General features: G+C 42.2%; 1 protein-coding gene across 2 annotated transcripts in view; it reads right to left on the minus strand.

Annotated features, from left to right (window-relative positions):
• Positions 1–6,217: 6,217 nt before the first annotated feature.
• Positions 6,218–19,609, minus strand: part of ZFR (zinc finger RNA binding protein) — a 169,083-nt gene continuing 155,691 nt past the window's right edge. For both annotated transcript variants that reach the window (XM_084881002.1, XM_084881003.1), the window contains 3 exons: positions 9,270–9,381; positions 9,072–9,169; positions 6,218–7,734 (listed from right to left, as the gene is read on the minus strand). In XM_084881002.1, coding sequence (XP_084737128.1) covers positions 7,555–7,734; positions 9,072–9,169; positions 9,270–9,381 — 390 coding nt within the window. In that variant the 3' untranslated portion in view covers positions 6,218–7,554. The remainder of the gene's footprint in view (positions 7,735–9,071; positions 9,170–9,269; positions 9,382–19,609) is intronic.

A 19,609-nucleotide genomic window follows, 5' to 3' on the forward strand; every position in this document is an offset into this window, starting at 1 on the left:
GTGAATGGATGGTGGGTGGGTGGGTGATGGGTGGGTGGATGGATGGATGGGTGGATGGGTGGATGGGTGGATGGATGGATGGATGGATGGGTGAATGGATGGATGGGTGAATGGATGGATGGGTGAATGGATGGGTGGATGGGTGGGTGGATGGATGGGTAGGTGGATGGGTGGATTTATGGATGGATGGTTGGATGGGTGGATTTATGGATGGATGGGTGGATGGGTGGGTGGGTGAATGGATGGGTGGGTGGATTTATGGGTGGATGGTTGGATGGGTGGATTTATGGATGGATGGGTGGATGGGTGGGTGGGTGGGTGGGTGGATGGATGGGTGGGTGGATTTATGGGTGGATGGATGGGTGAATGGATGGGTGGGTGGATGGGTGGGTGGGTGGGTGGATGGATGGGTGGGTGGATGGGTGGATTTCTGGATGGATGGGTGGATTTCTGGATGGATGGGTGGATGGATGGATGGGTGGGTGGATGGATGGGTGGATGGGTGGATGGGTGGATGGGTGGGTGGATGGATGGGTGGATAAGTTTTCTGACCTGACACTCCGAAACCAGCAGCCTCTGGGACAAGGACACTGTGCCCTCTGCAGGCTGTTAGGAACTGTCGAGCCAGCAAGGCACTCTCAAGCACGGCTGGGTGCGGGATGAATAACTGGAGGAGGAACCTGGGACTGCCCCTCCCCGTCCTCCCTCCCCAGGCCTCCTCTGGGCCCAGGGGTGGGCATGAAGCATGCACTAGACCTTGGCTTGTGTCAGCCGCTGCGCCACCACAACTCCCAGAGGGACACACCATTCACTGGAGAGCCTGGGGGTGGGACGTCGCAAGGCCAGAGCAGGGGAACACCTCGTCCTATCTGGTTTCTGAGCGCGAGCTCCAGCCCACGTGGCCTGACGTGACCAGATTACTCCTGAGCTTCAGCTTGGTCAAGGTCGGAGGCAGTCAGGCCCTTTCAGAACGCCTTCCTTCCGTGTGCCCCCCTTGCTCTGGGCTGGCCCCGAGCCGCGGCAGGCCCGGGGGGAGCAGGGCCAGGCCCGTCCTCCTGACGTGGTCCCACGGCTTGTCCGTGTGCTTCTGAGCAGGCCAGTGTCCCCAGTGGCAGCGGAGTCCTCCTCCCGCTGGTCTGTGGTGTCCTCTGTCCGCAGCCTCCCAGGAGCACCCAGGCTCACCGATCCCTTTCTGGGTCTCTCAGGGGCATGTTCACCCCGGGGGGACACGGAAGAGCGAAGGGGTTTCTGCAAATTCCGGGAAGGTTTCAAGTTCCCTGTGCCTCGGCAGGGTGGGACGGCGGTGGCAGTGTGTCTGTGTGGGGAGGATGGGGTGTGGGGAGGGGTGGAACCAGCAGGCAGAAAAACCTGTTATTTTGGTTGCCTCACTGGGGAGAACCTGGCCTCTGACTCCAGGCGGTGGCCTCGGGAGGAGGGGGAGAGGCTTCTGACGGCCCGGATGACCGGATGACCGGATGGCCGGGCGGAGTAGCCAGTGCTCTCCGTGCCATTCAGCCATCCGAGTGCCGCAAAACAGAAGTAGCGTGTATTCCTGCTGAGTCTTCCCCGAGCGGGCAGCCCGGTGTGCACCCTGACTGCGGAGGGACAGGGCTGGCCGGGCGGCGGCCGGCCTCTGGCTGTTTGTTGGCTCCTGGGAAGGGGGGTGGGACTGGGAGCCCTCTCCCTCCTTCCCAGTTTGGCTGGAGGCGGAATCTGTGAGAAAAGCTGGCCCAGAGTGGGAGGCCCCTGCCCCACGGGTGTGGTGCCTCCGGGGGCTCTGGCCAGGAGGGGAAGCTGCTGCTGGCCCCGGCAGGGAGCAGGCCGACGCCCCCCACTGGGCCATCCGATCCCTCCCTGGCAGCCAGCCTGGCGGCCCTCCCCGCTGCGGCCTGAAAGGCTCATTGTTCAGTCACTGGGGCGGCTGGGGCCGTGAAAGAGCCACTGTTCCCCTGTGAGAGCCTGTCTGTCCCAGGTTCAAACGGATTCAAAACTGTTTTTCCAAAACCCTCCTGGCCAGAGGCAGGAAGGGAACTCCAGGAGCGGTGCTGGCCGGCCTCAGAGCCACGTCTCAGGCTTCTCCCCAGCAGCTCCGAGATGAGGGGCAGAGCCTGAGGCTCACAGGCGGAGGAGCCCGCCCTGGAGCACTCCCTGCCATCAGAGAGGATCCTACGGAAAAGGAGCAGAGTGCTCCTGAACCAGAAGGGGGGGCTTCACAGAAGATGCCCCACAAGAGACTGGAGAAACAAACATGTGTGCCCGGGGTAAATCCAGCATTAAAAATATGCTCATCAAAGTTTTTCTCTTGCCGAAACCGGTGTAGCTCAGTGGATAGAGCGTCGGTCTGCGGACTGAAAGGTCCCAGATTCGATTCCGGTCAAGGGCATGTACCTTGGCTGCAGGCACATCCCCGGTAGTGGGTGTGCAAGAGGCAGCTGGTCGATGATTCTCTCATCGATGTTTCTAACTCTCTATATCCCTCTCTTCCTCTCTGTAAAAAATCAATAAAATATATATATATTTTTAAGAAGTTTTTCTCTCATTACCAAAGTATTCCTTGTTCAGACAAAACCTCTGAACCAGTTGAAAAAGTCATCCAGGATCTCGTACCCCAGAGTAACCAACGCCAATAGTTTTGTTAGGACTTTCCCTTTGTATGTGGGTGTGTATGCAGACGCATGTATCGCCAAAGTGATGCTGGTTTGGCACATGCTATTTGTGAACGTCTCAGCTTGCTGATAAATACATAGCTACATCATTATTTGTAGTGATCCACTCACTATATGGATGTCCCATTTTCCCAATTTTTAAAAAATGTTTTATTAATTTCATAGATAGAAACATCAATGATGAGAATCACTGATTGGCTACCTCCTGCACGCTCCACACTAGGGATCGAGCCCTGAAATCCAGGCATGTGCCCTAACTGGGCATTGAACCGTGACCTCATGGTTCATAGGTCAACGCCTAACCACTGAGACACACCAGCTGGACCCATTTTTGCAATTCTTGACTACTTAGGTAGTAAATCTTTATGCCTGTGTCCAATTCTTAGTGGGATCAGATTCAAATGATTTGAACATCTTTATCAATATCAACTTCCTAGTCTAGTATGTTGTTTTTTTTAAATATATTTTATTGATTTTTCACAGAGGAAGGGAAAGGGATAGCCAGAAACATCGATGAGAATCATCGACCAGCTGCCTCCTGCACACCCCCTACTGGGATGTGCCCACAACCCATGTACATGCCCCTGACCGGAATCGAACCTGGGACCCTTCAGTCCACTGAGCCAAGCCGGTTTCAGCTAGTCTAGTATGTTGTAATGGCTTTCCCAGTTATTTCTTTAAACTTTATTCTAGGATAGGTTAACATTATAAAAATTCATGTATTGATTTTCACATATTGAATCAGCTTTGCATATATTTTTTTAACTTTTCCATTTTCTTTTTTTTTTTGTTAATCGTGTAATGTTAATCAGGGTAATGTTAGCCTTACAAAATAACTTGGGGTTGAGCCCTGGGAAAAAAACCTATTACAAAATTACTCACAAGAACTTTATGGGGTCACTTACCCTCACTCCTCCCTCCCAACCTGCCATCATGTTCCAGTTGCCAGGGCTCTTTTCCTTCTCTGGCCAGAAATCCAGGCTTTCATTACCACACGCTACTATGCTCTTCCATGGCTGCACGCATGCCCATGCTAGGCAGGGAGTGCACCTCTGGAGGGTCACCTGCTAGTCTTCTCCGAACTCTCTGCTACTAATTACGCCCGAGTCCTCACACTGCTGCTCGAAGCATCTTATCCCCGTTTTCTAGTTGCATTGAGAGACATGGAAGAGGGTGCTTACCTCATCTTATCCAGAGCTGTAACTCACAAACTGGGTCTCAATTTAATAATTTAGCTGCCTCTCCCTTTCCACTTCACCATAAACTAAGCCCTCTCCATTTCATCTCTTTTGATGTACAATAAGATTTCAAAAAATAAAAAAACGGAAGCACCTATGCAACCAAGAATCTTCCTAGCTAGGAAGTCTTCTTTTCCTTTTAGCCCGTCTTGTTTTCACTCCCGCACCTTCTCTTCTCTCCTGGTCCAGAACGCAGGCAGGACAGGAGGCTGCTCCGATGGGAGAGCTTCAGGAGACAGGGTTGTGCCTAGCTGAAAGGAAGACCAAAGCTTGACTTTCAGGCCGCCTCCTGACATTTCTCTGCAAACCACCACCGAGGGAAGTGCAGGTGTTGCTTTATGACTGCCCTTTACACTCACGTGATAACACCACGTGTGCTAGTGCAGGAAGCGCAGGATCACAGAACATAAGGATTTGGAAACGAAGTAATCTTAGAGTTTCTCCGAGCCTCAGTTTACCGGATGTGGTCACACACACAGACTGGGAGGGCCACAGGCAAACAGCCCACCGGCCGGCATCCGCACTGTGACACAACTACATGCCCACAGGGCCGCCTGGGAGGAAAACCGGGAGCAGAGGAGAAGGCTGTGGCCACTGTTCGGAAGAGGCTTTGTCTCAAATCTGTCCTCCAGGGAGTAGCCATGACCTTCAGCGTTAGCTAAGTAACACCATGTAGTAACATGTCCTGTGTCATCAGTTCTGCCAATGTTTCAAGAGAAGTCAAATCAGGATTTCTTTGTTTAAAATCTTTTAATATTGGCTCGGAGTCTCTAACAGAATTTGGGAGGAGTAACTGCCATCTATATTATGGATATAGTACAGACAATATCCTTTCTGACTGCTGGCTCTGGAAGAGGTTAAAATGCAGAGCAAAGGAGATGAGATTCCCTTTATGTTCCCATCCTTACGTAACCACTGACCTCAGAAACAGAGATAGCTTTGTAAGTTCTTTAGAATAGGGGTGGGGCCGAAACTGGTTTGGCTCAATGGATAGAGCGTCGGCTTGGGGACTGAAGGGTCCCGGGTTCGATTCCGGTCAAGGGCATGTACCTTGGTTGCGGGGACATCCCCAGTAGGGGGGTGTGCAGGAGGCAGCTGATTGATGACTCTCTCTCATCGATGTTTCTCTCTATCTCTCTCCCTTCCTCTCTGTACAAAACCAATAAAATATATTAAATAAATAAATAAATAAAATCGTATAACCTTTAAAAAAAAAAAGAATAGGGGTGGGAAAGGTTGATGGGCAGGCCTGTGGAGTAGACCAAAATTGGGGTACTTAAAAAATCAATCTGCGCCGAAACCGGTTTGGCTCAGTGGATAGAGCGTCGGTCTGCGGACTGAGGGGTCCCAGGTTCAATTCCTGTCAAGGGCATGTACCTTGGTTGTGGGCACATCCCCAGTGGGGGGTGTGCAGGAGGCAGCTGGCTGATGTTCCTCTCTCATCGATGTTTCTAGCTCTCTATCCCTCTCCCTTCCCCTTTATAGAAAAATCAATAAAATATATTTTTTTAAAAATCAATTTGTGCCAAAACCAGTTTGGCTCAGTGGATAGAGTGTCAGCTTGCGGACTAAAAGGTCCCAGGTTCGATTCTGGTCAAGGGCATGTACCTTGGATGTGGGCATATCCCTAGTAGGGGGTGTGCAAGAGGCAGCTAATCGGTGATTCTCTCTCATCGATGTTTCTAACTCTCTATCCCTCTCTTCCTCTGTAAAAAATCAATAAAATATATATTTTTAAAAATCAATTTGCATGCCATGTCTTGAGCATTTAAATTCTACAGAAAGAGGGTTGGCTAAAAACACATCTATAGGACACACATTGCTTAAAGATTAAAAGCTCAGGCTTTTAGCCAAAACCGGTTTGGCTCAGTGGCTAGAGCGTCGATCTGTGGACTGAAAGGTCCCAGGTTCGATTCCAGTCAAGGGCATGTACCTTGGTTGCAGGCACATCCAGTTGCAAGAGGCAACTGGTCGATGTTTCTCTCTCATCGATGTTTCTAGCTCTTTAGCTCTCTCCCATCCTCTCTGTAAAAAAATCAATAAAATATCTTTAAAAAATAAATAAAAGCTCAGGCTTTTAAATCAATAGAACTCTGATGATCTGACCCAATTCAGGAAACTCTAGTATACTGAACCAATAGAGTATTGAAAATTATAAAATTTTCTGGAAATAATGTGCTCAGGCAACGAAACATTTATCAGCAATAACAAAATATAACTACCCAATACTTTTGAATATAGTTTTACTAAAGCATAAGTCATTTCAAAGCAAAAGTAGTTTATGTCAATTCTAACATATAATAGATTTAAGTCATATGATTTAAATTTTTATTTGTGTATTTCATTGTAGTGCTGTGACAAGAAAATGACACCTGTATACCAGAGCATACACACATCAACAGTAAGATGTAACTTCTCATTACACCACTGCTAGAATATTTAGCTTTTTGTAGGACACATAAGCATGTAAGATGGCCACACCAAATAATTTTCTGTTTGTTTTTTTTCCTTAGATAATCTTAATTTTTTATCAGTAATACTTTATCAACCTGTTAATAGAACTGTAAATTCTCTGGGTGACAGGGTATGGGGACAGGGGAAAGGAATCATTCAATTGTGTTATACTGTAATATTTGCTAGAGTAATCTCACACACACCAATAAGGAACTGTCATCATAATTAAGGGCTAGTTACTGTTGTTAGTTGCACAATGATAAAGTTCTTTTCAAAATATTGGTTAGCCCACTTATAGTATGAAAAATGTCCTCTCCAATTATGCAGAAGAAAAAAATATTCAGAAAGTTATTTTTTGCCTTGCTATGTCAAAAAGTCAACTGTACAAAGATCTACGTGTCAAACCTAAAATTATAATTTTAAAAGTCTATTAAAAACAAAAATGTCATGCATTTTTATTAATTATGCAGAGGCTTTAAAACTGTTGCAAGACCATAGTATATATTAGCTTTTATACTGCTAATGCACAACTAACAGCAAACTTGATTAGATTAACAGAAATCTGTCTTAATTACACCTTTATATATCACACTAGAGAGACAAATGCCACAAGATCTGCAGAAACATTCAGTTCTGAGCACTTAAATGGCAGGATAACTTTTTGTGTTATAATTCATCACATATAGATTAACAAAACAAAACAGGAAAAAATTCTGCAGTCTCACGTTACAAAAAATAGACTGCTGTGAAACAGTAAGGAGAAAAGGACATCATCTATAACACAAACAGCTAGTGTCAAAGAACAAACAAAACCTCTAACTAAACATATCCAAGTACACAGAGTAACTGAAGTACAAATACTGCATTAAATACAGTGAAGATTTAATAAGACTAGTCAATAAAAGACACAAAAAGAGAAGAAACTAGGGCAACTAGTAAATAAAACCAAAATAATAGGGGAGGGGGAATCTGAACCATTGTTCTTACCCCCTAGCTGGAGCACAATTTTGGGAGGTGTCTTTCCATTCATATAACACCTAACACTGTACATGAAGATTTTAATGTCACAGAAAAACTTGGTTCTTCCATGAAATTCTTGATAAAATTTTTTAAAGTAGACATTATTATGAATGAAAAAAAAAGCCAACAAATGGGCACCTATTATTTTTAACACTGCAGATTTACAGACACGTTTTTTAGAAGTTATCATAATCTTTTTTATCCTTCTTCCCCTCGGCTTCAAATCCATCAACTCCGTCACTGTCCCTTCTTCGCTTCCTGTTGCTGTGGATGTTAAAACGCTGGCTCATTTGGGGTAACGGGTCCATGCCTAGAACTTTGTGTATCTGGCGGAATGCAAGGAGTCTCAATGCAAACTGGAACAAAGAGTCAGAATGTAGGATTAATTAATAATTCTTATTCGGTTTGTACCCCCATATGTAAAAACGCCTGTTTAACGAATGAAATACCTTGAACAGCACTAGTTTCATAACTAGGACCAATCATCCACCCCGTCAACAACTGATGAACATCTGGGATGTTCCCACGCTTTGGCTATTACGCATAATGTTGTTATGTACATTCATGTACAAGTATTTCATGGACACGTTATCAGGTCTGTTGGGTATAAATCTAGGAGTCACACTGTTTTTCAAAATGGCTGCTGTTTAGACTATTCTTAACCCCTCTTTATTTTATTCAGCCAGAATAGTATATTTTTGGGATTAAAAAAAAAGGAAAGCTATAGCAGTTTTTGACTGATCAATTTTTTCCCCCATTCATTAGGTTCACATACTTTTCTCTTTTCATAATTCTTCTCATAGGACTGATACCTGATAATGACAATGATGATAGGCAAGAGAAAGCTGGACAGTGAGAGCTGGTAGCAAAAAAACGTGTTTCACTGGCAATATTGTTGGAGGAGAGCTCGATGGATACTCTGGGTCCCCAGGAAGACAACTCACTGGGTCCCAGAGCAAAGGAGCCTGAAACACCACTGGACACACAAATGACAAAATGGAAGCTGTCCATTTGGGCACATTATGAGAAGACATCGGAGAAGAGCAAGACCGAATAGGAGGGGGACTGGCTGCATAAAAGCACAGGCCTGAGCCAGGGGAGCTAAGTCAGGCTGTTGAGGACAGGACGCTGTGGCCATCACCTGGTCAGAGCGGACTCGATGGTACGTAGCAAACCACATTATTAGTTACACACAGGGACCCAGTCAGTCCTCCCAACAATCCCGCTTGAGCAGACAGTGCTTTTAGCCGCTTTTTCAGATGAGAGGGCAGAGCTGGTATTTAAACCCAGGGAGTCTGGACTCCAGAGCCACACTTTAATTACACGAGGCAGCCTTCCCAGTGGAGGACAGGCTAACGTGTAACGATAATCACCACAAACCACATCCCTGCTGTAAAAGCAGATGACATCGTTTCTCTACTGATTTTCATAAATAACCTAATACTCAGATTTAACAAGACTGAAAATACTGCTTTATTTTTATATTTATGTAATATACTTTAATTAGACATAGAGTTAAAATAATAAAACTTGATTGTAATAGTGAAATCTAGTTCAAATTCCATTTCCCTTTAAGACCGTAATGAGGAAAGAGAAGAATGAATCCTGCACAGTGTTTCTTCTAACGGACAGTTATAAAGAAGCGAACCAGAAGGCAGCGGCCACTAAAGCTGTGGGCCGGGACCACCCTCACCTGTGCACTGGAGGTGATGTCCTCCCGCTGCTGGTCAGTCATTGCGGCCAAGGTGTCAAAGGGGTCCTTCTCACAAGGATCCAGAAGACCAGGACTGCCTACAGCCACACCACGGGGAGAAAAACATTAGCTTTTCATAAAAGCAAGCAGAGTTCTGATTCAGTGATCAAACATATACAAGGAGGGCAGTACACGTACCTTTCAGGATAATCCCCGAAGAAATGCACTCAAACACTCTTCTCAGTGCGTCTCCGGGGCTCTGCGGACTGGAAGCACTGCTGATGGCTTTCTCCACGAGCAGCTCCATCGCCTACAAGCACACACACACGTGTTCAACAGCTTACCAAACAACACAATCATCAGCCACTGGATAAAAAGGAAAATTTTAGCCGAAAGCGGTTTGGCTCAGTGGATAGAGCGTTGGCCTGCGGACTGAAAGGTCCCAGGTTCGATTCCAGTCAAGGGCATGTACCTTGGTTGTGGGCACATCCCCAGTAGGGGGTGTGCAGGAGGCAGCTGATCAATGTTTCTAACTCTCGATCCCTCTCCCATCCTCTCTGTAAAAAAAAAAAAAATCAATAAAATATATTTTAAAAAAAACCAAAACAAAAAAATTTAAAGACTGAAAAAGTTACACACAACAAATCACAAAAACAGAAAATAACAATTGCATGTAATATAAAAAAAATAAAACAAATAATGAAAACAAAACTCCCAAGGCAATATAAAAATTACATTTTAAAAAAATTATTCTTTTAAAAAAATTTTATTTACTGATTTGAGAGAGAGAGAGAGGAAGAGAGAGAAAGAAGATGGGAGAGGGAGGAGGTGACAGTGAGAGAAACAATATAAAATAAGTTGTTCATTTATTTATGCATTCATTGATTTTTTTTTTTTGATTGATTCTTATATGTGCCCTGATTAGGAATTGAACCCTCAACCTTGGCATAGGGACAACACTCTAAACAACTGAGCTACCTGGCCAGGGCTACAATTATTCTTAATGAAAAATGAAAATAGATTAATAGTTTTTTTGTTTTGTTTTTTTTATTGTTTAAATTATTGCTATCCTTTTCTATTAAACAAGGACAGTCCTTAAAAATACTTTAGCTATTTAGGGCTCACATACATTTCTTCTTTAAAACCTACAGACTGATGATAGCAGGGCGTTACAGGAGGCCAATCTTCTACTAAGTCTTTACAAACAATCAATGTACATTATCTAATTTTTCATTTAATTCACAACTGAACTTCTATTATCCCAAAGGGAAATACAAATTATGTTTTCACTGCAAATGATATTTGAGACAAAATCTAAGCCAATAAATAAAACACAAAAGTAAAAGTATAGGTTTAGAAAGCAGCTAATCCAGGAAGTTTTTTGAAGGGCTTATTAGAAAATTTGCTTTCAATTAAGATTTTGAAAGTGAGATATAATTCCCATAACATTCACTCAGAGTTTATAAGTCAGGAGTTGTTAGTATGCATACAAAGTTGTTCACCATAGCCACTGTCTAATTCCAGGCCACATCCACTGCCACAAAAGAAACTCCTTACCCATTAGCAGTCATTCCCCATTCTCCCTTTCCTCTACCCTGGCAACGACTGAATCACTTTCTATTCTAAAGATTTCTTTGCTCTGGGTATTTCATACAAATAAAACCATGAAAATGTGGCATTTTGTGTCTGGCTTTCTTCACTCAGCATGATGTTTAAAGTTCACCCATGGTGTAGCTTTGAACTTATATTTTAAATGAAACTACTAATAACAATTCAGAGAACGTAAAAAAACTAAAATACAATGAAATCCCTAAAATAATACTGAAGTTGAAAATACCTTAGTGAGAATCCACTTTTAGTTCTCTGCTTGAAAAGCTCATAGATTTACTAATCAGAGGTAAAAAACTAAAGGTATTCACTCCAAAGCTACTACTCAGATGTTTTAAACAAGAATTTTAAAATGTTTGGACATGTGAAGACTGGAGTCCCAAACAAATTGGGAATAAATTATAAGAGAGAGGGGAATTTAAAGAGACACATTAAAGTGTGTATATTAACAACAGTGAAAAAATGACTACCGCTGGTAACAGCAGGAGAGATTGGGAAAAAATTTTTAAGTGAATGTTCAAAATGATATATGTAGATCACACCTAAAAATAAAATCATGATTTTCAGTGTTCCAGATCAAGAATGAAAAATATTCAAGAAATTTTAAAAGGATTTTCATTTTAAAATTTCAGTATTTTAAAGAATCAGCTTCAGTTTTCCAAAAAACTCTATGTCTATATAATAAATATCTCATTGCCAAACAAAGTATTTTAAGATGTCCAGCAGACTGTGAAATTCTAAAGGATAAGGTCAATGTCATATATTTTGAACCCCTCTGCCTATCATAAATGACTAGTATATAGAAAATACTCAATACATATTTGTGAAACAGAGTATCTTTGGAAATAATCCTAATAAAAGGCTAATATGCAAATCAACCGAATGGCAGAAAGACCAGTTGCTATGACGCACACTGACCACTGAGCTCAAACGCTCAGCCAGAAGCCCAGAGCCGTGCTCATGGCTGGTAAGCGCAGGGGTGGTGGCAGGAGCCCCTCCTGCCCCGCCACGGCATTAAGGATGTCTGATTACCGGCTTAAACCCATCCCTAAGCTGTCAGTCAGACATCCCTTGAGGGCTCCCGGGCTGTGAGAGGGTGCAGGCCAGGCTGAGGGAACACCTTCCCACCCCCTGCCAAGTGCACGAATTTCTTGCTCTGGGCCTCTAATGTAATAATAATCCTGCTGATATCAGGGTAATAATCCTGCTGATAAAAGGGTAATATGCAAATTACTGATGCTGTGCTTAAAATATAGAATTGAATAATATATGTAATTCTCAATAAATACCTAAACTTCTACCAAGTATCTTTAGATAATGTTAAGAGAAAAATAAGTATTAAATAATCACTTATAACTTATATGTCAAGATAGAGAATGTGTTTCAAGTAATACTAAACTTTTTCAAACTCTGCTTATTGATTGGTCATAAAAAGTAGGAATTTGTTATTTATACTTGTATATAAAGGTAGATAGAAACTAATTGAGAATCAAGAAAAAAATGAATTATTTAGGAAAAACAGTAAGTCAATATATTTAAACATAATGAGGCTAAGCCAACATTCTAACTTCTGAGATAATTTGCTTTGAAACAAGCAATTTAAAAATATTAATTTTCACCCAGCGGAGTGGCTCAGTGCCTGAGCATGAACCCACTAACAGGAAGTCACAGCTTTCTTCCAGGTTGGGGTCCATGCCCTGGTGGTGGGTGAGATCCCCAGGAGGGGACATGTAGAAGGCAGGTGATCAATGAGTCTCTTTGTTGGTCTCTCTCCCTCTCCTTTCCTTTTTAAAATTAATTGAAACTTTAAAATAAACTTTTGAAATTTTAAAAATTGAAACTTTTTAAAATTGAAACTTTAAAATATTAATTTTCTACAGAAAATGGCTATTCTCCATGCAGATACCTATGATTAGTAAAGCAACAAAAGTACAACATACATGGATTTATAACTCTGAAACATGCATTTACTAGTAAAAGTAAAAGGACAACATCAAAGATTAAGAATTAAATTACACAAATAATATCTAGGCTGTAATGTAAAGGATCTTGGTGACTTAAGTTACTTAAAGAGAAAAGATCCCCATATTAAATAATTTGAAATCAATAACTTCAACATTTGCTTTTAAAAAGTCATAAAGTGGTTTTAGTTTTTGCCCACTATGCATAATGTTGGCTATAAGTCTGTCGTATATGGCCTTTATTATGCTGAGGAATGATTCCTCTATTCCCACTTTGCTGAGAATTTTTATTAAAAATAGGTGTTGCCTGGCCAGCGTAGCTCTACGGTTGAGCACGACCTATGAACCAGGAGGTCACGGTTCAATTCCTGGTCAGGACACATGCCCAGCGTGCAGGCTCCATCGCCAGTGTGGAGTGTGCAGGAGGCAGCCAATCAATGATTCTCTCTCATCATTGATGTTTCTCCCCCCGCTCCCTTCCTCTCTGAATTCAATAAAAATGTATTTTTTTTAAAAAAAATGGGTGTTGAATTTTGTCAAATGCTTTTTCTGCGTCTACTAAGATCATGTAGTTTTAATTTTGTAATTTGTTTATGTGATATATCACATTTATTGATTTGCAAATATTATAACACCTTTGTGTCCCTGAAATAAATTCTACTTGGTCATGGCGTATGATCTTTTTAATATATTGTTGGATCTGGTTTGCTAACGTTTTGTTGAGGATTTTACTTAGCATCTATGTTTATCAGGCATAGTGGCTGGTTAATCCTCTTTCCTTGCATTGTTTTATCTGGTTCTGTAATCAATATAATGCTGGCCTTGTAAAAAGAACTTGTAAGTCAGCCAGAGAAAGACACTTTATCACTTGATCTAAGTCATATGTGGACTCTAAGAAATAAACTGAAGAGCAAAATAGATCCACAGACATAGAAGCATGGAAAAAACTGACAAATCTCAGAGGAAAGGTGGGAGTGGGTGGGTGGGTGGGTGGAGAGACATTAACCAAAGAACTTGTATGCGTAAACCATGAACACAGGCAATAGTATGCTGAAGGCTGGGCAAAGGATGGGGGTGTTAGGGTGTGGCTAGAATGGGTCAATGGGGAAAAAAGGGACATCTATAGTATTTTCAACAATAAAGACAAATTTTTAAAAATAAATAGATAAGAGTCATGAAGCATACTTTTCCTTCCCAACCCTGATAATAATGCTAAGTGGTGGGCACCCTGCTACGCACTTTAAATGCATGATTTAATTTAATTTTTATAACTAGGTATTATATTACTAGAGGCCCGGTGCATGAATTCGTGCACGAGTGGGGTTCCTCAGCCTGGCCTGCTCCCTCTCACAATCCGGGACCCCCAGTTGATGTCGGACTGCCAGTTTTGGCACAATCCCCGAAGGCTGGCCAGAGCCCTCAGTACGACATCTCTGAGACATAGACCTGTGTGAAGAGGCAGGCTGCCAGAGAGGATCCTGAGGCTGGACCAGGCGCGCTGCACCTGCCGCTGCTTGGTAGCGCAGATGCAGAGGCGGGAGAGGCTCGCACCTCTGAAGCTGCACTTGCCAGTTGTGAGCCCAGCTTCTGGCGCCCACCAGCTAAACGGCGCTCCACTGCGGAAGCGCACTGACCACCAGGGGGCAGTCCTGCGTTGAGCATCTATCCACTAGTGGTCAGTGCACGTCATAGTGACCAGTTGACTGGTCATTCAGTTGCTTAGGCTTTTATATATAGACTAGAGGCCTGGTGCACAAAATTCATGCATGGGGGTGGAGGGTGTCCCTCAGCCCAGCCTGCACCCTCTCCAATCCAGGACCCCTTGAGGGATGTCCAACTGCCCTCTCACAGTCCAGGACTGCTGGCTCCCAATTGCTCTCTTGCCTGCCTTCCTGATTTCCCCTAACAGCTCTGCCTGCCAGCCTATTCACCCCCTAACCACTCCCATGCCAGCCTGATTGATGCTAACTGCTCCCCTGCCAGCCTGTTTGCCCCCCAACTTCCCTCCTTTGCAGGCCTGGTCCCTCCCAACGGCCCTCCCTTGCTGGCCATCTTGTGGTGGCCATCTTATATCCACATGGAGACAGGATTTTTGACCACATGGGGGAAGCCACATTGTGTGTTGGAGTGAAGTAAAAAAGAGTAAATTACTCTTTTATCAGATAAGATAGAGGCCTGGTTTGCCCCGGAGGGTGTCCCAGATCAGGGTGGGGGTTCCCTTGTAGCATGGGGCAGCCTGAGCGAGGGGCCTGTGGTGGTTCACAGGCCGGCCATGCCCCCTGGCGACCCTGGTATCTGGAATTTATTTACCTTCTACAATTGAAACCTTGTAGCCTGGAGCGGAACCAAGCCTCTTGCTTGCTCCGTGGCCACAGCCATTTCTTTTGGAATTTATTTACCTTCTATAATAGAAACTTAGTAGTCTGGAGTGGAGGCCTGGGCCAGCCATGGTGTGCAGAAAGCTTTGCTTTTCCCATTGCTGGGGGCAACCCTAGCCTCCTGCTCTCTTCAGCTCCGAGGCTGTTGCCATTTCTGTTTGGATTTGTTTACCTTCTATTGATATAATTAAAACTTTGTGGCCTGGAGTGGAGGCTTAGGCAAGCAAGGGCAGGCGGAAAGCTTGGCTTCTTCTGTTGCCTGGGAAACCCAAGCCTCCCTCCTGCTCTCTGTGGCCATAGCCATCTTGTAGGGTTTATTTGCATACTCGCTCTGATTGGCTGGTGGGCGTGGCTTGTGGGTATAGATGAGTGGTGGTTAATTTGCATATTACTCTTTTATTAGGTAGGATAATTTTAATGATTAGAAAAAGAAGACTAAAGTCATACAATTATAGCACAGCTGGCATTGCTCAGTGGTTGATTGTCGAACTATAAACCAGGAGGCCATGATTTGATTCCCAGTCAGGGCACATGTCTAGGTTGTGGGCTTGACCCCCAGTAGTACAGGCCGCATAGGAGGCAGCCAATCAATGATTCTTTCTCATCACTGATTTTTCTCTCTTTCTCCTAACCCTTCCTCTATGAAATCAATAAAAATATTTTTTTTTCTTTAAAAAAAGAAAAAGGTTAAAGTTAAAAAACAGTCATATAATTATAAGGTAAAAAGACTGGGATTTGAACCCATGACAGTTTGACTAAACTTCTGTGTGTGTGTGTGTGTGTGTGTGTGTGTTTAAACTATAAATATATTTCAGTAAATATCCTTCTCTATTACTGGTAGATATCAGAATAAAAAACCCCACAAAAATAAAAAATCAGTGAGATTGTGGTGATATAGGTATGTTCACTTAGTAGGAATATAAACTGGTAAAACCTTTTTTTAGTACACAACTGGAAAGCTCAAAGGCATACACCAGCAATGTCAGTACTGAAGACTTACAACAGGGCTATTATAATTAAATGAATGCATTAAAAAAAAATTCAGTGTGGCTGTTTATCTGTAATGGACTAGAAACAACAGAAATACCTAACACTAAAAATTCTGGTTAAATAATACTAACAGTAACAATTATCCTTTTCATCATTGTAATTTATTATATACTAAGCACTATTCCGAGCCTTTATGTACATTAATCAGTTTTAATCATCATAATTACTGTTAGGAAATAGATATGACTATTATTCCCATTTTACAAATAAAGATGTTGAGTACCGTTACAACAGTTAATTGTATACACAAAAGCTATCTGTATATTCCAGTTGGCAGAGGGTAATACTGATACATGCACAACAGACTTCTATTCTTAAATCCATTTGCAGAATGTTATATATATGTATTATGAACATAATACATCACCTTACTTTATACTCAAAAGTTCTTTTTTTTAACACTTATGAACATCACCTTACTTTATACTCAAAAGTTCATTTTTTTAACACTTTAAAGTGTGTGTGTGTGTACACACACACACACACACACACACACACACACACATATATAATTACTGATTTCAGAGAGGAAGGGAGGAGAGAGGGAGAGAGAAACATCAATGTAATTGACTGGCTACCTCTTGCACACCCACTACCCAGGATCAAGCCCAAAACCTGGGCACGTGCCCTGCCTGAAATCACTCCAGCAACAAACTAAACCACACTGGCCAAGGCTAATAAAAATTTTTAACATTTGCAGTTATAATGATTATCATTTTTTTATACTTAAAATTAAGAATTTAGTGAATTCTGATCACAAATAAATACTGAAATATTCATTTGTCATTGCTTCTATATGGCACTACTATCTATACTGGATAGTCTAATCAAACAAAGAAAAATTAAAACCAGAAAAAGTTATAATAAATATATTACAATATATTTTTCAAATGTTAGCAAAACTCTATTATATAAAAATCTGAGTTATCTGGCTGAATTGGTTGACTTTTCTAGGAAAATATGTTACCAAAATTAACTCCAGGAGAGAGAAAAATTGATTAATCACAATAGAAGAAATAAAAACACACACACTAACCCTAAAAAGATTGGAATAGATGATGTCACGTGAATTTTATGAACTGTAAAGGAACAGACAGTTGTGATACCACTAAAACAGTTTCAGAATTTAGAGAAGAACAAAACTTTCAAATTGCTTTTGTTTTGTTTTGCTTTATTAAGAGAGAGGAAGGGAGAAAGAAACATCGATTTGTTGTTGCACATATTTATGCATACTGGCTGTTTCTTGTCTGTGCCCCGACTGGAGAGCAAACCTACAACCTTAGCGCATTGGGATCATGCTCTAATCAACTGGGCTAGCTGGCCAGGACCCAAATTGTTTTTACAGTTAGTTCATTATTGATTCAAAATCTGATCAAGAGGACAAGCATAAAACTACAGAAGTTGTTTTATGTCACTATAAACTTTCTAAATAGACACCAACAAATAGAATTTAACAATTCATTAAGGCTGTCATATACTATTTAAGACTCAACTCTGAAATGCAAATATAGCTAAATATGAGAACACCTATTTGCATTATCCTATCTATTGTAATAGAGGATATGCTAATTGACCATCATGCCCTCACAAAGATGGTGGTGTCCACAGCCAATAAGGAGGGAATATGCTAATTGACTGTCATGCCCTCAAAGATGGCGGTGCTCACAGCCACAAAATGGTGGCACCTAGTCCCCTCAGCTGTGCGCCTGCCTCCCAAGTCCTCCACTCCCCACAGCCCCTCAGCTGCCCAGGGCCAGCCCAAGGCACAGACAAGCCTTGGATGGAGGCTCAGGTAACCAGGGCCAGCTGAGACTTGCACGCCGGCAGTGGCCGCAGCAAAGGTGTGATGGGGGTGTCGCTTTCCTGATTGCTGGGTTGCTTCCTGACCCTAAGGGATCCTGAATTGCAGGGCAGGCCAGGCTGAGGGAACCCCCACCCTGCTCCAATACATGAATTTTCATGCACTGGGCCTCTGATATATAATACTAACAGATTGAAGGAGAAATAACTATGCATTCATGTCAATAAATCTTGTTAATTTACCTGATAAAGTTCAATTTCCATTCCTGATTCATAATTACTTAACAAACTAGGAGAAAATTGATACTTCTAACTTGACAAAGCTAATATCTCAAGAGTATTCATCATGCTAAATACACTTAACACACTAGAAGCATTTTCAATACAATTAGGAACATAACATGCATAGCAAAGTATTATTTCTTTTATTCTATCTGTTGTAGACTTACTGATTAAGTTAGAAAAAAAGGCAAAATATCACTTTTACATATGATTCCTTAAAAAAAATGTATTGATGGATTTCAAACAGGGAGGGAGGGAGGAAGGAAGAAGGGAGGATGTGTGGATTTGTTGTCCAGTTATTTATGCATTCATTGGCTGTTTCTTTTTTTCTTTTTCTTTTTTTAATATATTTTATTGATTTTGTACAGAGAGGAAGGGAGAGAGATAGAGAGTTAGAAACATTGATGAGAGAGAGTCATAGATCAGCTGCCTCTTGCACACCCCCTACTGGGGATATGCCCGCAACCAAGGTACATGCCCTTGACCGGAATCGAACCCGGGTCCCTTCAGTCCCAAAGCCGACGCTCTATCCACTGAGCCAAACCGGTTTTCGGCTCATTGGCTGTTTCTTGTATGTGCCTGACCAAGATCAAATCCAAAACCTTGGCTTTTTGGGATGATACTCAAATGAACTGAACTACCTGGTCAGGGCCTGCATAAAATTCTAAGACTAGGAAATCACAAGGGAATTACATGAAAAGAATTATTACAAATAAAGGAATGCAGCTAGGTGGTGGGTTACAAAATTAATATCCAAAGATAATATATATATAAACAATAATTAGAAAATACAATATGAGGAAAAAACTGAAAAATACTTAGGTACAAAGAAACAACATGCACAGATCCTATTCAAATCTAAATAGGTACATAAAATTAATTTAAGTAAGTAGGATATCCCATATTTTTGGCTAGGAACAGTTAATGTTATAAAAGTGATATTCCCAAAATTAATCTACTAATTCAATGTAGTCCTACTTAGAAAACATCAGTAGAACTTTGAAGAAAATGAACAAAATTCATTTGGAAAAACAAACATAATGAGAGCCAAAACATTATTCTATGCAAGATGGTGTTTATAATGGGGGGTTCAAGAACGGAGAGGGAGGAATGTGATGAAGAGTGCCATCTGAACTATAAAAGCTATGGAGCCTCAATAATTAAGAGTTCAGTACGAGAAAAGACTACAAACTTGAGGAATAAAGACAACTGCAGAAACAGACGCACGAAAACGGGACCCTGGTTTCTGACAGGGTTTCTCAGTCTCAGTGCTGCTGCTGACCAGTTTGGACAATGGGCCAGACATTTGCCACATGTCCCCCAGAGGCACACTGCCTCTGGCTGAGAACCACTGTTCATGACAGTGATGGTATTCACAGTGGGGACTGGGAGAACAGGTAATCATTATTTTCAACTGGTCTGTAATGTAAAGGACCATGAAACATGTAGCTGAATCCAT

This window comes from Pipistrellus hanaki (assembly GCF_964339955.1).
Source record: "Pipistrellus hanaki genome assembly, chromosome: 4".
Classification (NCBI taxonomy): Eukaryota; Metazoa; Chordata; class Mammalia; order Chiroptera; family Vespertilionidae; genus Pipistrellus; species Pipistrellus hanaki.